General features: G+C 45.0%; 2 protein-coding genes across 2 annotated transcripts; both read right to left on the reverse strand.

The window, feature by feature from the left end:
- Nucleotides 1–5,003: 5,003 nt before the first annotated feature.
- Nucleotides 5,004–7,556, reverse strand: LOC136455138 (uncharacterized). The gene is made up of 3 exons (XM_066455283.1): nucleotides 7,288–7,556; nucleotides 6,990–7,136; nucleotides 5,004–5,661 (listed from the first exon to the last, which is right to left on the reverse strand). Exons 1-3 carry the CDS (start codon nucleotides 7,554–7,556, stop codon nucleotides 5,004–5,006), a joined length of 1,074 nt encoding a protein of 357 aa, XP_066311380.1.
- An 11,032-nt stretch (nucleotides 7,557–18,588) lies between these two features.
- Nucleotides 18,589–24,046, reverse strand: LOC136453100 (probable WRKY transcription factor 30). The gene is made up of 4 exons (XM_066453674.1): nucleotides 23,873–24,046; nucleotides 21,477–21,581; nucleotides 19,237–19,777; nucleotides 18,589–18,662 (listed from the first exon to the last, which is right to left on the reverse strand). Exons 1-3 carry the CDS (start codon nucleotides 24,022–24,024, stop codon nucleotides 19,243–19,245), a joined length of 792 nt encoding a protein of 263 aa, XP_066309771.1. The 5' UTR covers nucleotides 24,025–24,046; the 3' UTR covers nucleotides 18,589–18,662; nucleotides 19,237–19,242.
- Between the last annotated feature and the right edge of the window lie 313 nt (nucleotides 24,047–24,359).

Consider the following 24,359-nt stretch of genomic DNA (forward strand, 5'->3'; position numbering starts at 1 on the left):
ACGCTATGGATAGTCTTATATGATCCCATCAACATTTGACAGATGCTTCAAAATAACTTTGTTTCATAGAAAATAACTCCAATGGAACAAGTGAATTTGTCCCTTACAAAGGGAATATAATCCATAAATGGTCACCCCAACCACAATGTACGGCATAAGGTATGTCAACTGAAACCAAATTTCTGAAACAAAATTGACTCTCTATTCCTCTTTGATAGTCCTAGGATATATTGGCCACCACGAACAATTCCTATATCAGAGGATATCATTATCATCTATATATAACAATAAAAAATCACACACACACACACACACACACACACACACACACACACACACACACACACACACACACACACACACACACACACACACACACACACACACACACACACACACACACACACACACACACACACACACACACATATTCATTTATATCATTTGTCACAAGCCGGTACAAGTGCACAAGACTCGAATCATGTACAAATATATGAGACAAAACATCACTGTAGAACTAAGGTATATTCCATTGCCACATACATCTATTGGGGAAGAAAAAAAACTTTCTAACTTCAATCATCCTCACTAGCACTGAAGGCGTAACTCGCTCAAAGTCTAAAAGCATGCAACAATATAATAAGCCAAAAAAGAAGTAATCAATGTGAACCACTTAAGAGCAAAGCAGTTTGAAGGAGTGTGCTAGGGTTTCATGCGGATAGCTATATAATTTTCATATGCAGCAATACAACATGTGGCAAGTATAGGTATCTCATATCCAACACTATTACACAAATGATTTTGTAAGAAGGTGCCTTTTTATTAACGGAGGCGGTCACACAATCCAACCGCCTCGGTTAATGCCTATGATCAACGGAGGCGGACACTTTTTATTTACCGTACGGAGGCGGTCGTCTTAAGGCAACCGCCTCCAAAAAAGGTCTATTTTTGAAGGCGGTCGTCTTAAGATACCCGCCTCCGTAAATCTATTTTTGGAGGCGGCCACGCTATAAGGCCCGTCTCCGAAAAGGCCAAGGCCCAACAGCCCATCGTGGCCTGATTTTCGTCTTCAAGTATAAATAGAAAGACTTTAGGGTTTATTCACTTCTCCTTCTTTCTATCTCACAGCCTCCCTCCCACCGAGCCAGCGCTGCGGCCTCGTGAGACCGAGCCACGCCTCCCTCTCCCTCTCTGAGACTCTCGCCTCCCTCTCCCTCTCCATTCCGTCGTCCCTCTCCACTCTGGCCTCCCACTCCGTCTCCACTCCGGCCTCCCTCTCCCTCTCTCATGGCACGTGGGGCAACCCCCACCGACGTCGGCGGCGCGTGGGGCGTGGGGCGACAGCGGCACGCCTCTCCTCCCTCCCTCGTCACACAACCGGTAGATCTGGTTGGGGCGCGACCACTCGCTCGTGTGCGCCCAGCAACGGCGGCAGTGGCGTGGTGGCCCGAGGCGGCCACCAACTCACGCATGAATCCTCTAGATCCAGCAGGCGTGGATCCTTCAACGGCGGCGTAGATCTGGCCTCGACCCTTTCTTCGACACAGGTAACTGATGGATCCGCTCTTCTCTCCCTCACTCTCCATCTCTCCTAGCTCCTCTCTCCCTCACTCTCTCTTTCTCCTAGGGCTGAGGATATGGCGGCGGTGTGGAGGTGCATGCTCTGGATCCGGCATGGAGGAGGCTGGCTGCGCCTGAATCTGGCGAGGAGGAGGTCGGATGCACCTAGATCCAGCGACAACGGTGATCTGGATCCACGACGGAGGTCGGCGGGGCCAGATCCAGCAACTGGGCTAGCAACGGGCTCGCCGGCAGGCACGGGAACAGGCTTGCCGGTGGGCTTGTGGATTTTTTTTTGTTTTTTTACCGATTAACCGAGGCGGGCATTTTAATGCGCCCGCCTTCGTTAATCGATTAACCGAGGCGGGCAAAGGAACCGCCTCCGTAGTTCCTCTATTAACGGTGACCTTTGATTGGAGGCGGTTGTAATGCCTGCCTCCATTAAGATTCCTGTAGTACTGCAAGTTTCCATCTCAAGATATTCTCACCAATATGGACAAAAAGTCCAAAAATCCAAAATCAAGCCGATAAGGAAATGAAACATATCTCAACATTATCTCATCGGCTAAAAGAAGACACATCTCAACATAATAGGTGGTTGAATACTATAGTAATATAGTTAGGGTAACAAACACATGACCGAGGGCGCACCTATATGAATAGTTCAAACTATGTAGGATTTGTAAAACTTTACCCACAGAAAAGCAAGTTTATTGTGGCGTACGACCATCATAGTGATCCAATATCATCCTTGGTGCCAATCCTTACTAGTCTTGGGGTGAGCCTTGTCAGCCTTTTACATATGGAATGCGCGTTCACATAGGCCCATGAAGCATGGTTATACCAACTTAACCCTTAATCAATTTGACCAAAGCACCTCTCTCTAAAATGTGCACGAACACTAATATATATATCTATTACAAGTAACCGCCACTGAACTCCTCAAGTCTGGAGAATGCTCAAAGCACCCACCATAGGTATGATCAATAGGGGGTACCAAATCCATATCACCGGTGATGATACTTGATGACAATGCCCTGATCACTCGTTTTGGTCTAGTATATATCGGTAAACAAAGGTGTATTCCCTAATCAGCTTGACTTGCATATGGACATGTTCACAAACTTTCAATGTCATGTATGCCCCGTCCCCCAAGGCTCGGAATCATGAAGCATAGTGGGGTATTCAACTCACTTTATCCTTTTAAGAACATCTTTTTGTTCTTTCTACATTATTAAAATTTGTGTGGCACTTTATCAGTCATTTATTCCATGTATAATAATAGAACTTGAGCATGTTCTTTAGGGGGCCAACCGTGGAAACACATGAATGGGCAGCCCTTTGATGCAAGTGGTTATACACATGTATGATTAAGCGATAGCAGCATAAAGGAAACAGTCGAAAAAGGAGGGTCATGGCTCGTGGCCCCTTTCGGCCTCTGAGTACTCATACTACCACACACCGCGAAATCAAAAGCACAGACAACACAGAAGACGTGATGCTGGAATTCAACAAGATAAAGCTCCAACATGAAGACAAGACTCTGCATTATCGAGCAATGAGCCTGTTCGCTGGTTGATTTCTGGGCTAATAAGTTCGGCTGATGCTGGTTTGTTGTAAGAGGAAAACATAGCTGACTGATAAATCCTGACTGAAACCGATAAGCGAACAGGCTGAATGATTGCGACCGTTGCCATGGTGACTTTCCGGTCTGAGCGAGCAAGTTCTCGCTTTTGCTGCTGGAGTGCTAGCTGGGCGTAGCAGTGCGTTGCAGTTTTTGAAAAAAAAGGTGAGTTGCAGTTTGAACGGGCCAAATTATACTCGTAGTATAAATAAATATAATCAAAAGACAAAAGGAGCAGCAACATGGACAATCTGGTACTACGTGGACGTGGTTACTGGTGTGAACGCACGCGGTGGGCACTGAGCCCGTGCGGTTTGCCGCTATAGACCCGCGTCAGACGTCACCCGAGTACCCGACCCCGACCACGCAGATCATACATCCACTACGGCTTGTCGTTCCGCGCGCCCAGCTTTCGGCTGACACCGATGAGCAGCCGGATCCATCTGGGGAATGGGGCGCCGCCCCGCGTCCACTGCTGACGCGCGCGGGCAGCGCTGGGCTGGCGGGCTGAGCTCTGACGGTGACATCAGGGACGCGGGCGTCACGCTGCGGCCGCAACGTCGACGTCATGCGTGTCTGCGTTCGCCGTTCGCGTTCCGTGCGTGCTCCTCCCCCACTTGCGCCCGGATGGCGAAGTGTGTGGATGATGGCGAAGCCCGGCCCCCCGCGGGATTAGTTTTTCCGCGCGTGCAAAACATTGAGCCGATGTAGCCAACGCCTTTTCTCCTGTGCTCACTCGCTAGCTGTCACGGTCCCCGCCTTTCGCGACCCCTCTCGTCGCAGCTGTCGTCTGGCATGGCTACGCTACGCCGAGTGAGCATGTATGTAGATATGTACGGGCGTGTATACGTAGTTCCACGCATTTGTACAGGACCGCGGCATGGGAATCCAAGCTCTGTTATTCGGAGGACGGAGGGAGGGAGGGAGAGTCAACGCCTGCTTGTCGCGCACTCCACTCCGACTCCGAGAGAGCAATCGTACGTTCATGAACGGAGCTGTGTTACATCCACGTCAACAGCCGCCGTCGTTCATTCGCCCACCGGATCGGAGCCCTTGCTTTGTCACCAAGCGGCGAAACGTGCATGCTACCTCGGCGGGTGCAGGCGCAAAGAATTGACAAAGAATGCGGCGGGATTACGGCCGGGATGGGACGCGACGCGACGCGACACCAACACCAAACACGTACTGCGGCCCGGGGGGTCTTCGTCCGTTCCTGTTCAATTCTGAGAAGTTTCGTTTGGCTTGCTAGGCGTGCGTGCATGCCGCACACCATCACACTTCACACACTCAACCTCGACTTAGTTGTGTGTGCTATAGAGAGGGAGAGCGAGAGGGGCGGAAGTCACAAGTCTGTCCTTTTGTTAAAAAAATGTTAATTGGGCTGGTTAATTCGATCAGCCCGCGGGCCGAGATGTGCTGAGGCCGGGCTGCCGTCGCACTCTATCATTCCCTTCCGGCCCAGCCCATAAGGAACGATGTGATGACTGACGCTGCTACTACTGCTACTACCGTTTCAGACTTCAGTGTTTGCCCATAAACACATGGTGGTCACGGCTCACGACTCGACGCTGACCCACAGTAGAGCTGGGACTACACCGACTGCCTACTAGCACTTCACGCGCTAGCTCTGGCCACGTATAGCGAGTCAGCGGCCGGCCGTTTGTCTGCCGGTCGGCTCCATTAGCCATCGCTCGTGTTGGTCTGATGTTATCATCGGTGATTGCAGTCACTGCCACCATCGGTGATGCTGCTTGCTGCAGCTTCCATGCAGCATGCTTTGCGAAACATGGCTATATTTGTGGGCACAGTGCCATTAACCTCAACGCCAAGCACCGGCGGAGGTGTGCCGCGGCCACACCGTGTCCGCGAGCCGGGCCACATCCACGTGCATGTCGCGGTGGTCCATCATCAGCTGATCCTGATCGGCCTCCCCCACCGCACAAAACGACGAGGGATCCCAGCAAAAGTCCGTGTCGTCGATCATCGTCGTCGTCATCGCCCCACCATCTTCCGCGACGCCCACGCTCGCCGAGTGTCCGGCGGAGGCCTGCATCGGCGGTGGCACGTACGACGCTGCAGCAGGATCTCTTGCGCCCGCTTCGGCTGCTGGCGGCCACGGCGCGGCTCCGCGGATGACGTCCGCGAGGCACGAGACGATGGTCTCGTTCTCTTGGGCGCTGCCGCCGCCGCCGCCGATGTGAGGAAACGACGACGACAGATCGTCGAACAGGACGCCGCCGCCGTCGTCTCTCGCGGTGTCCACGACCCCGAGGTCGCGGTACGGGTTCGTGGTCCGGGGAGACGCCGCCATCCTAGCAGCGTCGCCGTTGGCGATGGCGCGGAGCACATGGCACGTGTGCTCGTTCACGTAGGTGACCTCGAACATGGGAGGCAGCTGCTGGCCCCGGCTGCCGTCCTGCTGCTGCACCTTCCTCTTGGCTTCGCAACGCCGGTCGCGGCTGCACCTGAAGTAGTACCTGCATGCAGAGATTGCCAGCTACGATTAGGAAAGTTTGCTGCTGATGACCATGGCCCTCGATCGCGCATTAATTGTTTCCAAAACAGGACAAGGGACGACCACACTGTACTAGGGATGGATGCGGGGGTGGTTAAGCTTGACCATGCATGTTGACGACGCAAGTCAAGTCGTCGGCCGGCTGTGCAAGCGTCGTGCATCTCATTGTGTTCCAGATGACGGCACTGAAATGGACTTAGTCGCGTGGTTAAGCTACTAATTACTATGAAATGGCTTGGACATTATATGTGTAATGTGTTGCAGGTAATCAAGCGTGGCTTGCTTTGTAGTGGTACATGGCACACGAATTTCTATGAGTACCAAAGACTTCTTTTTGCAGGATATATGCACCATAATTCCAACAGAATTCTTATGAAATTCCCTTTTTACATTGACAAGGGGCGCTGCTCATTAGTCATTACAAACACCGGCAATTCTTGGTTAAACTAGGTGTTTATTATCTGGATCTACGGACAAACATTCATAGATCATAGATCGAGCCAACCTCTTCGGGTGGCGACCTTTCAGAGAACATGTCGCTTTTATTGTATATCTAATATTTTCAGAATAACAGATTCCACTAAGGGTCTGTTTGGATCTACCAACTAAATTTTAGCGGGCTAAATTTAACTACTATGGATCCAAACGGCATAGCAAAAAATCAGCTAAAGTTTAGCTATTTTAACCTAGCTAAACTCGGCTAAAGTTTACTTGAGTCTATTAGCTGGAGGATCCAAACACGCCCGCTAAAGTTTAGCTAGGAGACTTTTTAGCTGACTGAAGTTTATTATAGTTTTATCCTAAATCAAACATCTCTAATTCTAACCAAGTTTTCTTTTAAAAAATACTAACATCTATATGTTCAAATAAATACACTGCCAAACCATATTAGATTGAGAGTTTAATTAAACTAATTGGATGTTATAGATGTTGGTGATTTTTTAAGCTAAAACAAACTATAATTTGGAACAAATGGAGTAGTACAATATTGTTTACTAGAAGAGACTGTATTTTACTATTTTTCTTATAACACCACCATAAGACAATGCATGCCCTAGCTTCTAAGCACCACGAATTGAACCACAGTAATTTTACTAGTAATATCTTCGAAAAGTATGGTTTCTTTCATATAATATAGTATAATGTTATGAAAATATTTTTCTGTCAAATCTAATATAAACCTATCTTACATTTTAATAACATATTGATGGTCGAAGTTAAAAAAAAGTTTTACTCAGAAATTCTTAAATAACATGTTTTCTTGAATTGGACGGATTATTGGACTTTCACCTCACGAAATTGCAGTTCTGAATGTTCTTTTGCCCGTATTTCCGCCACTCGTAACCATCGTTGTATGGCGAGGCCGTAATCTCCTTCCTAGTAACCCCCTCTTCTCTACTCTTCTTGACGGGAGTAAGCACTTCTCCACTATCACTCCTAGCAACAGCATGGTGAATATTCGTGATTAAGCAATCCAAACACAGTCCACAACCAACCAAGCAAAGTTTCTCAGAAAAAAGAAAAAAAAGGTGAACAAAGTTGAATTGACAAAGACAGAGCCCACACGCCTTCAGTAATCAGCATATACCTTGCACGCTTATCCTTCGCCGCCTGAATGATGACGCCGGAGCTATCGCCGGTCCTTATCTCCGGCGCCGTCTTCACTCTTGTCACTGTGTTACTGTTCAGCATGGACATGGATACCTCGAACACTCGCGAGAGCTCTTGGCTGAACGCCATGGCCTTCTGCTGGCCGAGGCTATCCAGGGGACGGCCGAGCAATGCCTGGAGTTGGGTGTTGAGATGGTAACCCTTGGCGAGCACATCGAACAGCTCTGCGTCTTGTTGGAATGTCATCTTCGATTCTCAGACGATGACCAAAGAAATCGGGTCAAGTATATAGTAGGAGTCGAGAGGGGGTTTTGTGGTATCTAGCTTTGGGTCTTGCTGAACTGCTGAAGCGAGTATTTATGCAGACAGACCGCTGACTGCGATCAACCTAGCTTGCCAATACTTTTTCAGAGATTGCTCACCTTTGAGCTTGATTGACTAGTTCAAACTCCTTTTCATTAATCTAAGTTGATCACTAATGTCAGCGGGGTTTTTTCATTTGATGATCCCGGTCTTCTGACTGACGGATCTATGGACAGATTATAGGTCGAGAGGTTGACTGCTCTGTGCCGTATCATGGTGCAGTACATGCAGATGCAGCAGAAATTTCGGTCTCTGCTTTCTAGCGGTCAACCCTGAGTCTGACTCATTGTCACAAAAAGAAAAAGGAAAAAGCTGAGTCTGACTTGAGAGCTGGTAGTACTATGATATGATAATAGAGTAGAAGTATCTACTCTGCTATGCCTGAATGCCACGCATTATTAGGTTGTTGCAAACTGACACTATAGATCGTCGCCAGAGCTGCCATTTCAAACTCGCCTGCAACGAATTTCCAAGTTCAGTCCCACAAGAGACGTCGGACAGGGACACGAGCCTATGGCCTATCGGTACCGGATGATCGTAATACTCGGTAGCAATCAAGAACCCGCGGCATGTCATGCAACACATGGCACAGGGTCAAGGTGACCACACCGCGTATGGGGTCTTGACCCTGCTGTAGTTAAATTGTGCATGCATGATGCAGGTCAAATCCATATGCTCAGCTGAATGTTTCTACTACTAGTTACCACCTTGATGATCCAGACAGTCAAGGAGAGTGATCTCTGCACTTGAATTGCATTTTTTTTTTCCTGTTCCCACGAAGCAGCGAGGTCTTGCTGGAGAAATCCGCGCGAATGTGGCTCTCAGGATTCACCAATCAGGATTGCACTGGTTAGAGTTGTGACTTCTTTTTCCCTGATCACCAGTATGAAAGCCCAGTAACTCAAAAGACCTAACGTTATGCTGACGCTATTGTTACTCTCACCAACCAGAGCCTAACCCAGTTCTAGATTGACTTGGAGTTGGCTCATTAGGTTTAGAAGAGCCCTGACTCTGATTCCAAAAGCTGGTCGTATGTCTAGGAGATTGGTAGGGTCCCCAACTTAATACTTTGACTAGTATATAATATATGTACGTTATTTTACTCCAAGTTTCCAAATTATATATCATTTTAGCTTGTCATAAGTCGAACGTCCCTAGTTTAACTAAATTTATAGAAAAACACATCAATATTTACAACATCAAATTTTTTTGATTAAATTCTCTATAAAATATATATCTTTTTTTTACGAATGACAAAGTATAGATTTAGATGCCAACAAACACACAAATTGACCCCTACGAGTACCTCTGAAAGAATAAGGCAACAATCCTAAAGTTGATAAAGTCACCATATGTGCCTCCCTGTCGAGTGGAGCATCGTTGTTCTGGGTTTGTAACCACGACGAGTAATTTGTGGATCGATTGATGAGTCGATGTGCGGGACTTCGGTGGTTTAGTACTCATGACACAAAGGTTTATCATGGTTCGGGTGTCCAATCCCTATGTCTAGCAACGAGTGCTTCGTGTTAGAATGCTGCAATCGAGTTCTTAAAATGGAAGAGGAAGAGAGATGGTAGGAGAGCGCTAGCTAGAAGTGATCTAGGGTTTTCTAGGGTTTGTCCCTGTTGTGCAAGATGATTGTCCTCTATGTGTAAAACAATCGTCATATCCTTCTACAAAAGCCTCTGCGAGAGGAGTACAAGGAGTAAGGCTGCTCATCAATCTCTTAGCAAATAAGGTAGCCCTAGGGTTTCATATCCTAATCTTCGAGTCGGTGGAGACATCCGTGTTGTCCCCTTCTCTGATGGTCGTGGCTGACAAGACAACATGTTGGCGTCTCTGACACCGTTTATAGGAACTAGAGCTGCCATTAGAGCCTGGAGATGCCATTGTGTCTCACCTGCCTTCACCCCTCTCCATGGTGTCTGTTGTACGTCAAAGAGGTAGGTGTTGCCTTAGGAGAGACTAGTGTAGGGTCGAGATGGCGGACTAGAGGAGGATGAATAGTTCTTTCTAAAATTAAACGCGTTGACTAACTAAGATAAATGCGAAATTAAAACTAACGGTCTAGCCAAGACTACACCCCTCTATCTAAGTTCACAAACACCTTATAAAGATCCTAATTAGGCAACAAAGGTGCCGGGCTAGCTAGAGCTCACCTAATTAATTCTAGAGCAACGTCACACAAACCTATGCCTAGTACTTTGCACAACCGGGGGAGCTCCTACACAATCTAGTAAGCAAAAGCACAAAGCTCCTAAGCTCACTAGCAATGCTCAATAACAAGGCAACTAATACCAAATTAGAGAGCACAAATTACTTAGCTACACAAACTAAGCAATATGACTAACAAGGTTACTCAAACTAAATTAGTCACGCAAGAGAGCTATTTCTATGCTACACAAGCAAGAAGTTAACTAGCAAGCTACACAAGCTAACTAATTACAAGAGCAACTACACAAGCACAATGTAAATGAAGTAAATACAAGCTTGTGTAACGAGGATGCAAACCAATGGGAAGACAAGGATGACATGGTGATTTTTATCCCGAGGTTTATGCCAACATGCTACTCCCCGTTGAGACAAGCTCCAAGGTTGCCGCCGGTCCTCTTGTTAGTGGTGACCCTCAAGTCACACCCTCCCACATGGAGTGCTTACCACAAGCTCTAGCACTTGATCCGGCCGGATCACTTATCGCCCTTCGCGTCTCGCTCTATTAGAGTTGCTCTTCGCGACTCTCGTGGGGTGAGCACAATCCCCCTCACAATCAGTTCTCCGGAGGACCGCACAATCTTCTTTGCGTGCTTCGACGGAGACCACCACCAAGCCGTCTAGGAGGTGGCAACCTCCAAGAGTAACAAGCACAACCGTCTTGCAACTCGATCACCTAATGCCACTCGATGCAACCTCGATGCAATCGCACTAGAATCACACTCACTCATAATCGGATGCAACCACTATGTGCACAAGTGAATTAGCACTCTCCAAGCATGGACACTAAGTCCTAGGGGTGCTAAGCATGTGCCAAGGCTGGCCACACACTCCTTTTATAGCCCCAAGGGCTAAAATAGCCGTTACCTCCTTCATCCTGATTTCTGCGCACTAACCGAACTCGTTGACCGGACTCACCCCAGAGTCCGGTCACTCCTCGTGCACCACATGTACTAGCCGTTCGAAGATGACCGTTGCTCACCAATGGCTAGCTCCCGCACGCGCATATTCCTGACTAGATGTGCCTAGGTACAGTGACCGTATGCACCGAGGCCGAGTCCGGTCACCAACGCGCCTCTACACAATTGACCGGACTCCCTTTTATCCTATGACCGGACTCGACTCTCCTAAAGTACGGTCACTTCTAGAGAGGTTCCAGAGAGCTTTTTTGATGACTGGACGCGTTAGGTCATCACTAACCGGACTCTTCGTGTGTCCGATCGCTCCTAGATGCGTTAAAGACACTGACCGGACTCACAGGTACTGACCGAACGCGTTTGGTCATAGAATCCAGTCACAGACCTTTCAGCGCTTAAATGGCTATAACTCTTAGCTCCGAACTCCGATTTCGATGATCTTGGACATTTTGAAAAGCTTATTCAGAGGGCTACACAACTCACTAAAAGCACAATGGATCAATATAGAATTCAAATCAAGAGTCATCCTATGGTTCGGAGTACACCGAAAAAACTCTCTCTCTTCTCTAAGTTGATCCAATTCAACTCCAACAACTTATCCTTTGCAAATGTACCAACACCACCAATTGCAAGTGTGTCAGCATTTTCACAAATATTTTTCAAAGGATTAGTCACTCAATTCACCACGTGACTCGATCATAGCAATGTCGCAAAGTTAGATCACTCAAGTGGCACTAGATGATCGATATGCAAATAAGTTTGCCCCTCTTGATAGTACTGCCATCTATCCTAAATCTGGTCATCAACTTCTCTACACACCTATGACCGGTGAAATAAAATGCCCTAGATTATATCTTTGCCTTGCGTATTCCATCCCATCTCCTCCATTGTTGATGCAACACATGCACCAATCAATCACCAAATGATATGATCCACTTCATATCATCACGTGACCATATTGGTTCATTGATTTTGACTTCACTTGCTCTTCACCATTGCTTTGGTCCATCAACGCCAAGTCATCACTCAACTTGCCCTTCACACTTATAACCAGTCTATCGAGCTAAGTCTTGTCTTGATCTTCTCCACCTTGATCACATGACTTAATGTCATGTCTTATATGCAATGAGCTCCTTCGTCACATGTGTGAGCCTTGCAACAAATCCAAGCCATCTTCATCGTCATGGCATGAGTTGCTCACACACATGTACCTGTGGACTAATTCACCTGTGTATTACACTTAAACACATATTAGTCCACCTAGGTTGTCACTCAATTATCAAAACCAAACAAGGACATTTCAACTGGCCTTGGAGCTCACGTGCCCATCTTCTTCCTCATGCAAAGGTGGCGCATGTACCCTTGTCGCATTGCGTCATGACCCATGTGTGATCTCGAACTGGGAGTGGCCAACTCTGTAACACCTCTAGTGTTACGAGCTTGCTTAGCACCTAGGTTAATGCCTAAGAGTAATTAGTAAAATAAATTTTCGGGTTTAAAAGTTTAAAGCACATGTGGAATTATAAAAGAATCTTGTGTGACTCGTTTTCGTAAATAAAACGAGCAAATAAGTGTCGCTAGTCAACTTGTCTCGGTGCTTAGCAACTTTTAAATAATCTTGCGGACAAAAGTTGTTTAGGTCTTGTTTTGAAAAAGTATGAAGAAAGCGCTTAAAAATGTCTGATAGCGAATAAATTACGAATGGCTTGTTCTGTTGGATTGAGCATGAAAACAATTTTTATAAACAAAATAAAATATAACTTGTAATTAGAACTTAAATAAAATTTGAAGTGCAAGTTTAGTAGGTGAAAATGCAACTATTGATTTGGTGAATAGATGTTGTTCCTTGGTATTTTTTATTGCTCAAGAATTGAAAGTGGATTATAATTCAACTTCTAGAACTAAACGATTTAAGTCTGGAAACCTAGCGATAATGCTATTTTGGCGATTTAATTATAGAAAATCTGGTTAAACACTTGTGCTATATTCTTATTTAGTGGTTTGCACCCAACTGAGTACGTTGTGATGATATGGTAGTTGGTATGTTTGGAGCTTGTTTTGGCCACTAAATAATTACGTTAAAACATCAAGAAAACGAAACGGGTTCGACCATTGGGCTTTTGGCCGCGGTCACCACGCGTCTCAGCGCGTCTACCGTGTCTGGCCGCGCCATGGCCTAGCCTACCAGCTGAGCACCTGGCCGAGCCTAGCCACCGTCGCCACGTTGCCGTCACTGAGCATTTGATCGCCCTCCTACCGTGCCTTGCCCCGCTGGCCAGTCTTGTGGTCATCGGCTGCACACCGGGCCCAGCATGGCCGTAGCCGCTCCCTGCTGTGTGCAAGCTGTAGCTGGTCATGGCGCTGCTCTCGCGCACCGGCTTAGGTCTGTGCCCTTATCCTCTTGTCACCTCGGCCGCTGTAGAGCTCATCCTCTGCCACTCGACCCACCTACCTCGCCCTGTTCTCGACATCGTCGTGTTGCCTGGCGCGTCGCTATTGCATGTGGCCGCACGCAGGCACATCTTTATGGCGTTGTCCATGCTAACCGATGCGCCTTGCCGGCCATGCTGTGCCATGTGTGCCCCTACCCCATGCCCTGATCACTCAACCAGTTAGCTCACCAACCCGCCCAGCTCAGAGCCCTTAAGTCATTTCATCATCGCTAGTCACCATGACCGTGCTCCCTCTCCTCCAAAATTTATCGTGCATGAAGCGCCTCCCTTCAATTCCTTGCACTCACAGGTGCCTTAGGTCCATAGCGTGCCACTACAGTCAACCATGGTGGAAATCGTCCACCAGAGAGCGCGCACGTAGCATCGCCATCGCCACCGGTCAGCTCGCCGCTGGAACAGAGTGGGATTGTGGGTAAGGTCCTAACCGTCGGTAATGGTTTGATTGATGGCATCGGTAGTCGTGATTTGATCCCCTCTATCAGGTTCTCACCCTTCTTCGGCCAGGATCTTCGCCAGACATGCGGTGATGCGGCCATGCCTACCTTGGAGCGTCGCTGCCCTGGTCGCTCGCACGTGGCCGGGCCGGCTCGACCATCCTTCTCTCCAACCGTCTCCACAGCGCGGACCGCGGTGAGCCCCTGCTGCTTTCCCACCGCCTCTACCTCTCTGTCAGCATGCTAGGACACCGGCGTGCTCGCGCCACCATGGCGGCTGGCTCGGCGGTGCTGATAGTGAGTTGGGACCATTATTTATCCCCCAACCGTTGTCTAGGAGTTCGTCTTGGTCCCGCGGCGCTCGTCGGCTTGCTTGGGTAGCTAGTGCCCCGCTCTGCTGACCGGCGTGGGTGTGCTGTGTCGGCCGGAGCCATGCCGCCACACGCAGCGCGTCTAGGGCCAACTCAGTGAGAAGGAAATGATCTTGAGGGTGCTCAATGAAAAACGGGTCTCTAGTGTAATAGTGCGCGAAGTCGTCTTGTAATAACCGCGTAGTACGGGGACTCTTCTATAAAATCACCGGTGCTCACGCGGGTTCCGCGTCGTGGGCCGCTCGTTGGTCTAGCCTGTTGCGCGCGTGGCCATTCCACGCAGGCCGTGGGAGCTGCTAGGCCGAAAGGGGTTGCCGCCTGCCCTTTTTATTTTCTAAATGCTTTTCTAATATAGGTTTCTAGTTTAACTTATAAAATCAAGATAAAATAGTATAGGAATCCAAAAATAATGAAACTAATTTTGTTAGACTCCTAAAATCATGATCTATCTATTAGTGTAATTGGTTCATCTAGTTTGAAAATGTTTCCAGGGTTGCTCTAATTATTTTAGAATGTTTAAAATTGTTAAAATGTGAACTTGTGGGAATTTTTGTGACAAAATGGTGATAGTGTTGGCTCTGAAAATTTTATAGTAAATTACTAATAGTATTAGCTACTCCCTGTAATGTTTGTAGATCAAGAAGAATTAGTTTGCTAGATCGATAATGATGCCCTATTTTGAAAAAAGATTAAATCGATAGAATAGAATAAGAAAACACTTTGAATTTTATAACTAAAACATTGGTTGGGAAATAATGTCTTATTTGACAACATGGATGCATAGCCTAAGTACGGTCATCGTTAGAACAAGCTCGTTAGCTTGAGGGGCGTAAATCATATTTTTACGAGTCACGGTTGCAGTTGATTAATTATGTCTTTGTATTGCATCGCATTGCATACCATAATAGGGACATCGATGGATCGCGGAGTCATCAGGAGTTGTTGGAGAAATTGTACTTTTGGAAGATCGTGTCGCCATGATGGAAAGCTAACTTCTGATTAAATCTTACCCAAGCAAGCCTCGGTGCATAACCCCTACTTTTCTGCACTTTAAATTATATTTGTGCATTAAGTTTTAAGGAGTTGAATGAAACCCACTTGCATATATATATATATATATATATATATATATATATATATATATATATATATATATATATATATATATATATATATATATATATATCCTATGAGTCTTACTAGTATGACAGGATCATGTAGATTGCTATGCTACAGGACTTCGATAGAAGTCGAGTGATTGCCATTCACTCGCGAGAGATAGAAAATATATTACTGTATTATTATCACTTAGAATATATATAAAATAGTGAAAAGAAAAAATGGAGACCGGGCAGGGATATGGTTTTGGTATTGGTGGGTATAAGGGGTTGTGTCCTGTGGCCAACGAGGCATAGCTTGGTTACACTGTTTTTCCTGTCTGTGTATGTTAAGGACCGGCCGTTGCATTAGACGCTAGGTAAGTCATAGACTTATTATCCCGAGCACATACTTAGGTATGGGCGTAGGGAAGACTTGTTAATCTCTTATTATGGGTTCCGGCTCTTTCCGAACCGACTGTCAGGATGGTTTTTGGGTGGAGGTCCTTGCACCACGCTGAGTCTAGAACTCAGCGGCGGGGGCTTGGAGTCCTAGTTTGGATAGGGACCTAGACCCCATGACAGGAGAGTGATGGGTGGGTCCTGCTTCTGCCTGGGGTATAAGCGGGGCATGTATTTTCAGGGTACCCAGCTGGGCACATTGATTCACGAATCACCGGACAATCCGGTATGCCTTATCTAAACTCTAGCATCATAGTAAGAACTGAAAGATGAAAGATGGTAAAAGAAAATCTGATTGCTTACCACCTGCTTGAAAGTAGCACATATGCTTACATAGAATGGTTAGTTAATGAACTAATGCGACTGCTAATAAAAAATGAATATAAGGACGCACGCTTAGTAATGCTTCCTGTAGATGCAATAAACCCACAAGCCAGATAGCCTTGCATATCCTTAGAGTCTTTTTCTTTCCTCCTGTCGGGTAAGTCTTACTGAGTATAATTGAGTACTCAGGGTTTTATTTCCCTCTGTTGCAGGTGACAGGTGGATGCTAGAGCTAACTCTTGTGTGTGGATTTCTCCTGGTAGGCTCAGAGAGGATTTCTTTACGCTACAATCATAGTTTTTATTTATAACTCTCACTAAATATTTTTATAAATGGAAGTTTTATAATCTGTTGTCATAGTTTATATATCAATGCTTCATCATGCCATAAATAGCTATTTATTTTCGCTGTAACTCTGTTCACATGTTTATATTCCGCTGTTCAATTAAATTGTTCATAACTCTGATAATATGATTGCATTCCGTTGTTATAACAATAAATATTATACTCTGATGTTGTATTAAAAGTGATGTAAGAAATGGTTAAGAATGATGTAAGCTTTATTCTCTCATTTATGATCCTGATGAAAAAATATGGATTTTTGGGTTCTCCCTTGGGGTGTGCCCGACGGAACTACATAATTTGGTGTTCTCCCTTGAGTACTTAGTGTCTAATAGAAGACAAGTACTCTTGAGAGGCATTAGATTAGGCGGTTCTGCCATAAACTCAACCTCGCTTGGACGGGGAGACAGAGCTCCGACGGGGCCTAGAACCCTATGGTTCTGTCCGCGTGCCAGGCTCCGAGCTTTTGTCACAGCCTGGTGGAATATTCCCTATGTCGTCGTGGGAGAACTCTTGGTTGGGATGGCGTGACGAGTGCCCGTGCTTCTTGGCCTTCCTTGGTGAGTCGTTGGCGTCCAATGTGGGAACGCCCGGAGCCTTCTCGAGGCCCCGGCACAGGGGCTTGGTCACAGGCTTATCATGAGGCGTATCTTTTAAGCATTTGGGCCACTTTTTGGAGTGGGCCGTCTTGGGCCCAATAGGCCTTTCCTGTTATCCGACGGAGACGCACGAGTGCACCCGCTGGGTGTAGCCCCTAATTGATTAAGGGAATCAGTTAGAGGGGGTCAATCGCATTATCAGGGCGCTAATCAGGGGTTTAAGTAACCCGAGTCACCTACCTGCTACCACTGAGATAATAGTATCATCAATTATTGGAATAATTCTAGAAAAATGTGAACACCTGTTTCAAGTCGAGAACTTAAACCTAAGTAGATAGGTTCTGAGGTACGCTCAGTCCACTATAAAATAAATATCTTAATAGAGCAATTATTAGAATTTGTAGATAGTCATTTTTTAGATACTTGGGTCAAAACTATAGATAGTTTATTTTTTTAGAAACTTGGGCAAAGCTAGAGAAGTTTGATATGGACATAGCCAAAGTGATCTATAATTTAAACAGTTGGAGTATTAAAAATATTGTTTATGATAAATATATAGCCAAAGTCACCTAGTGAGGCTGCTAGGTTGTGCTAGTGACATGGCTCGTTGGAGCCCCTAGGGTGGGCCACATTTGTATGGACCTGGTCCAAGGGTTGAAGGACCACCGATACACTCTAGGGCCTACTCTAGAGAGTCCTTGGTTTGGGAGCATTATCATGGACAAAGGATGTGCCGTTGGCGCTATGCTAGGGTCTGAAGCGTAGAACTAGTGATGTAATTGTCGTGTTTTCTTTGGCATCCGCTCTGCTTGCTAGGCGTGGCTCCGAAGCCTAGGGGGAGTTGCTACAGTTGCGGGATGGAGCTAGCGAGGTTGCCTGCCCCGAAATCCCTCACACCACTAGATCCGTTGGAGGAAGGCTATTGCTGGACAGTGGAGGGGCGACGTGGATGAGTATTTTAGGATGTTGAGCTCACAAGTAGGAGATCAACCCAAGTATCAAGGATGGACCAAAGGGGCGGGCACGTTGCATATGAAGCCCAATTGACATGAACTTCTCATCAACTCCATAGATCAAAATGAGGACTGGGGTGTGATCTTGGACATGCCTCACGAGGTCTCTAAGGCCATTAGCCATGCCCTTAAGCTGGCAGCAATAATCAGTTAAGGGGGGGTTTCTTTGAGAGAAGTTCCTAAACTCTACATCCGGGTAGAATGCCCATATCTCTCGGTTGCCAATGAATTGGTTCTCTAGGGCAAGACAGACGGTCCATGTAATGGTCCATGCTGACATCACTATCTTGATGAAGTTAGTGGCGATAGTGTCGCTGAACCATGATAGGACAATGTAATCCATGTGCGCCAGTCCGAGTCGACGAGGTCGGTGTGTTGACAGCAAGGACGTAGCTGGTGAGGGTGAGCTTTCCAAGGGTGACAAAGGAGTGGCCGTTGTAAAGATCATGTGCCCATGATCAAATCTTTTAGTTTTGTTGAATGTGATAACAACACAATCCTATGACTAACATATTTGCTAAATATGTGTTAAACATGTTATAATAGGTCCTAGAGATGTAGTGTTAAAGTTTGATAAAGATCGAGTTAAAACGAAGAAGAAACCATGAAGATTATATTCTCACCATAGAATTCAATGGATCACTTGATCAGGCCTACTAGATCATATGGTGGAGTCACCAGTAAGTCGGGCAGGGAGATACTGTCCACCATATAAGCACTTGACAGATCATCCGGTGCACACCAGAGAGCTAGCACAATCGAAGACCTGAAAAGATCAAGGCCACCAGATGTTACGGTGCAACACACGATCCACAACAATAGTCAACACCAATGGTCACATACTAGCTCTAACTCTCTCTATTCTTCATCTAGGTTGTCCAATTAGACTTTAATGTTGAACTCCATGGCACTTAACATGGTTGCTTAGCTCTATCTCTATTCTTCATCTAGGTTGTCCAATTAGACTTTAATGTTGAATCTCCATGACACTTAACATGGTTGCTCAGCCGTAAAACGTAAGTCTTGTCTTGAGACTCCATGTATATTGAAGAAAAAAAATGAGTATAACGAGACAACAACACAACCTTTTTTTTCATTTTTAATCAGAAATAAGATGATGCAGACCATGCTCAGCTCAAATGATTAGTTTCGGTAAAAGGTGGATTAGGCATAATTAATTCCTTTAATTAGGACAAAAAGGTATATATATTCCCGTACTTAATTACGTGAGCAGGTAGACATCCATATATACCAGTTTCTTATAAATATACTTTCACATAATAAAGATCAAAGGACGCTACTTCTTGTAACGAGACTTGCGATTCGCAGTGCTTACACACATTTGATCAGTAATCATCATAATCGTAATTACTATTATTATGAGGTAAATACGTGTGATCGCCGAAGTGCATTTGATTGTCGAAATCATATGCGAAGGAATTCAATGTCGAGAACATGTCCCCGTCTTCGCCGTTTGCCGGCGGTGGCGCTGGCAGCCCCTCGGTGGGAAACGACGATGATCCGGCGGCATCCAAGTCAGAGCGGAAGACGGCAGGTTGTTGATCGTGCGTCTGGTTAGTGGAAGCAAAGCTCAGCATCATGAACGCACTCCGAGACGTGGACTGCTGGCAGTGTCCGTTCTGCTTCATCCGTGCGTCGCCGCCGTGGCCGCCGGGGGAATCGAACCTGAGCACCAGACCTTCCCTGGCGGCTGGCGGCTGATCGGCCACGATATCCGGGAACGAGACGGGCGGTGCGCCGCACGTGTGCTCGTACGTGTAGGTCACCTCGTACAGTGGCGGGTCGTCGCCGTTCTTCTGTTGCAGCAGCTTAGAGGCCAGGCATTGCCTGTCCTCACGGTAAGAGCATCTGAAGTATAGCCTGCAGCAAGCATATATTTCACAATCCATTATATTTAAATCAACTAATTTTGTTCGTTTTGACCTTTAATTTGTATATATAAACACTCCTACATACTTCTCAACGCCATTATTCGAGCACATCTCCAAAGCCAGTTTATTAGGTGCTTTATCAAACTACTAGGGACATCTATATATACAAACTAGGATATCAATATTAAGTGAGAAGGTAAGTTTGTTGATGTCCAAACGACGACGAGTACAAAAGATGAATGTTACTAGGAATCCAATAGGGACATCTATAGCTAATTTGGAGAAAGGGTGCATATAGAGCTAGATTAGGTGGTCTGATGGGATATCAAAATATATAACTTTGGGTTAACCAATTCAGAAGTATATGGATCAAGCAATAAATTAGCAATAAACTAGCTAACAGCTAGCAGAGCCTCGTCCTAGCCGTGCATGCCTATGCGCCTCCTCCATCCATATGAGCACGATGGCTACTCCATTCTATGCCCCCACGTTCATGTTTTGCTCTAAGAATTCATTATCCGTGAGATCAAGCTTCATCTTGTATCCTTATATCGCCATCTTGTCGTCGACATCCTCATCACGAGAGGACATGGTATGGTCCCGCTCGCCGTGGCAACACCATCTTCCTTTCTGCTCCTCTTTCTCCTCAAATTGAGCTTAGTGTTGATAACAACAACATCCTTATCATCCCTATCCTTGAACCCCTACAGGGTTGACACTTAACAATGCTTGACTAATCGACGACCTAGCATTGTGTGGTGGCAAAGGTGGCGATATGAAAATACACAATATCCATGTTGGGCTTAATGAGGCCTTGTGTTCGGGTGCACTTCAATCCACCTCAGTCCACATATATTTGGACAGAAAATTAATAATTTCTATCTCAATACATGTAAATTGGGATGGATTAGAGTGCAGTCAAATAAGGTCTGAGAAAGAAATTGCGACAGGAGGCAAGTGGAATGGCAGTGATGAAGGGGAGTGGATGAGGGTTTTGCTGACGAAGCGATGGGAGACTGATTCACGTGCGTATGGATCACGCGAGAACTACTTTTGTTGGCTCAGTCTTCACGGTGGAACAAAGGAAGAAGATAACTATCATTGTGTGACTTGAGGACAAGGCAGTGCACCGCGTATCCTTATCACGAACTGTGAGGAACTAGAAAGCCACTGAAACAGCTATCTTCTTCCTTATCAAGTATTAATCTATAGTGAATGTACCTCAAAATGTGCTTTTCACCAAGTAATAGAAACAGCTAGACGCTCAACTATTAATCTTTTTGGGAAGTATGCCATATAGTTGAGAGGGTTATACAATAAACACTTGTTTTCTGCAACTTCTGAAATTTATGCCTTATGGTTAAGATTTTATAGTTATCTTTGCAGATTTAATGGGTTCATGTCATCAAACTGAGTTGTTTTTGCTTAAATATCATAATGATCAACTAGATTACCGACTAGCTTAATCAATTGAAAAGAAAATAAGCTGACATAGTACATGCTCCTGTTTCTTCTCTTATTAGAGTGTCTAAAATCAGTTGTCATGAGTATCAATACTATATATATTGATATAATAATCAAATGATATCAAAAGAAGTGCGATGGAGCAGTTTGATTGGAATAATATAATATTTAAGAGTTTTCCATATGAACTAATACATTTAAAAAAAACTTGACAAGTCCATTACCTAGGGTACTCAGCATCCTTGATTTTCTTTTGCCCATATTTTCGCCACAAGTGACCATCAAAATAAGGTGTGTATGTAAGTCTGACCCATGAAGGTCTATCCCTCCTACAACATTATTCGAAAACTATATAGGTAAATAAGATAAATATAGCAAAAATTATAATTTCTCAATAATTCCATCTGTGTTTTATAGGAGGTATAAGAACATGAGTAAGAATATAAAAATGGAGATATATAACATGTGGCACTAGGAAGGAAAAGTTTAAGGTTCTGTCTAGATGGCCCATGTATAGAAAACGTAGATAAGATTGCTGATAGAGAATTAATTGACATGTTTAAAGCTTGGTCAAAGATTTCTATTAGTATATCTTGTGTTCATTTCTGCAAAGACGTCCTACAAGTGGATCATAAATAGGTGCCATAACTAATATAATACGGTGATGAATTTGAAGGTCAGCATTGTTCACTCGTCCTGAAAAGAATGACCCCCTACTAGAGATTATTTTGTAGTGAGAAGAAACAAAAAAAATGGGGCATGAATGCAAACAGGTTCAAGTTTTGCTTTTCTTATTGCTATCCTTATAAGGTATCAAGAAAGACCATATATGACTATTGTATATAATAGTATTAGGGAAGTAAGGTACAATGACGACCTACCTTCCAAGGCTTCATTAGTTTAATTGTGATCTTAATACCTTCCAAGGACCGTAATAAAGAGAAAAACACTAATGTCACCTCTTGGTCCTAATTATTTATGTCTCCTTCCTTTCTTTTGTTCTCCTTGCATAGGTAGATCCATGAAGAATGCATGAACACGTAATGTGCGATGAACTTGTTAATCATATTCAAGCATACGCTGTCATGATTTTTCCGCACGACTATGGCTATATATACTATACATAGTCATTATATTTATTATTCTATCCATTCTAAATTATAGGTCATTTTGGTTTTTATACATACATAACTTTTACTATACATCTAGATATATATTATGTCTAGATATATAACTTTCATTATATATCTAAAAAAGACAACGGCTTATAATTTGGAATAGAGCGAGTACCTTCCATTTTGAAACTACGATGGTGCCAATGAAAATTCACATGAAGTACAAATTGCATGACTGAAAGACCTTAGGTTGCATGATCAGCACGGATGACTTTGCATACATGATCAAGTGCTAGCTACCTCTTTCTATTTCATCTTATTTCACATTTGGAAGAGAAATGTAGCTTTTGCTAAGTCCTAATAAAACATTAATCAATCCTAGACTTCTGTTCAAAGGAAAGAAAAAGAAAGAATGGTAGAGGATAGTGAAGGGGTCACTATGTGTGCAGCCCTTTCCAATATAAAGCATGATTAAAATGTGCAAAAGCACATAAGTTTAGTAGTACTAGTGGTTATCTAGGGCTCTTAAGCAAAGGAGCCCTCCACTATGGGAAAAAAGTTATAGGAAAAGGTTGCTTTGGGTTTGAAGTCTCACTACAAATGGCCCTGGCTGAGGGATGGAGAATATGCTTCTTCTAAGGGAAATATGAAGAATTCCCAACAAAGGATTATACGATGATTCTAATCTCTTAAAAAAATATGCTGTATTTTGACCATAGTGCGGATGGAATCCCCACATATGTGCAAATTTATATCTTTATCATGCATGCATTAGGTTCTTTTCCTAGTCCATGAAATATAGTTACACTCAGGAATGGAACTAGCTAGCCATCATCAGTCTGGTAGCTAGGATCGAAGGATGTATGAGAGAAAGAAGATGGGGTTGCATATGCATTCATGTAGTTGACCCTTACATTCCTATTCCAACACCACTGTATTGTACTGTTTTTAGCAAAATAAACTATGAAGTCTGAGTTGTAAACATAGTACAACGATGTCATCCAACTGTACTCGATCTGTACTTAATATAAACGAGAATTGACCTATGATCATCGACTTGTGACCCTGTATATGTTACTGTTTCTTTTCTGAAAAATCTTGTCTATGAATCGGCACAAACTTGAAGACGGAAATAGCTCTAGCCATCTATAGAGTATAGACACACATTCTGATAGATTTAGTAGTAGATATGAACATGAAGAAGATAGAACAGCTCACTTTTCTTTGCAAAAAAAAAAAAAAAGATAGAACGCTGCAACAATACACAGAACTAAAACCAACCAGCAGGCAGCAGGCTCATCAAGATCTGGAGAGGGCAGTCAGAAAGTAGAGAAACAAAAGGAAACGACCGAAAACAAGCAAGACAGCAAGAAGTCAATTAACAGCCACGATAATCCACACTGCACTACATAGTCTACACTAGATAAGCTAGCATGCTTCTTGTTTAGCAAATTAAGAGCTGAAGAAGATACAGAATCTATCAGCTCATCGGTTTGTGCGTGTACCTTCTGTTATGCCGGCCGCTGCGCGGCGAGGACTCCGGTGGGGAGAGCCCAAAGACAGCTCCGGGAGGGCTGTAAGACGACTCCGAGGCAGATCCCATAGCATCTTGCGGGGCACTGGGATCCCCAAACTCAAAGGACTGCTCCCTCTTCATGCGCGGCGAGTCGGCGACGACCCTATTCTTCTTCTTCCTCCTCGTCTCCTAGCTATCTACCTTGGAGCTCCTGCGTGCTCAACTGCTGTATTGCGCGGCAGGTGTGTGGGAATCGAGCGGAGGGGAGGGAGGGCAGACACCTAGCTATGTCGCTTTCATGGTCACCGGACCACCGGAGGGGGGGATTTAGTTTTGAGCTCGGCTACTCGGTGCAGTACAACGTGACTAATACTTTATGGTTCCATTTTGTTCCAAGTCAAGATGGTTGCGGGGTCTTTTGATAAGTTTAGTAGTGTTACAGATATTAGATTCGAGCAGATGAATCTGCCACTGCC

This window comes from Miscanthus floridulus, chromosome 5, assembly GCF_019320115.1.
Source record: "Miscanthus floridulus cultivar M001 chromosome 5, ASM1932011v1, whole genome shotgun sequence".
Lineage (NCBI taxonomy): Eukaryota > Viridiplantae > Streptophyta > Magnoliopsida > Poales > Poaceae > Miscanthus > Miscanthus floridulus.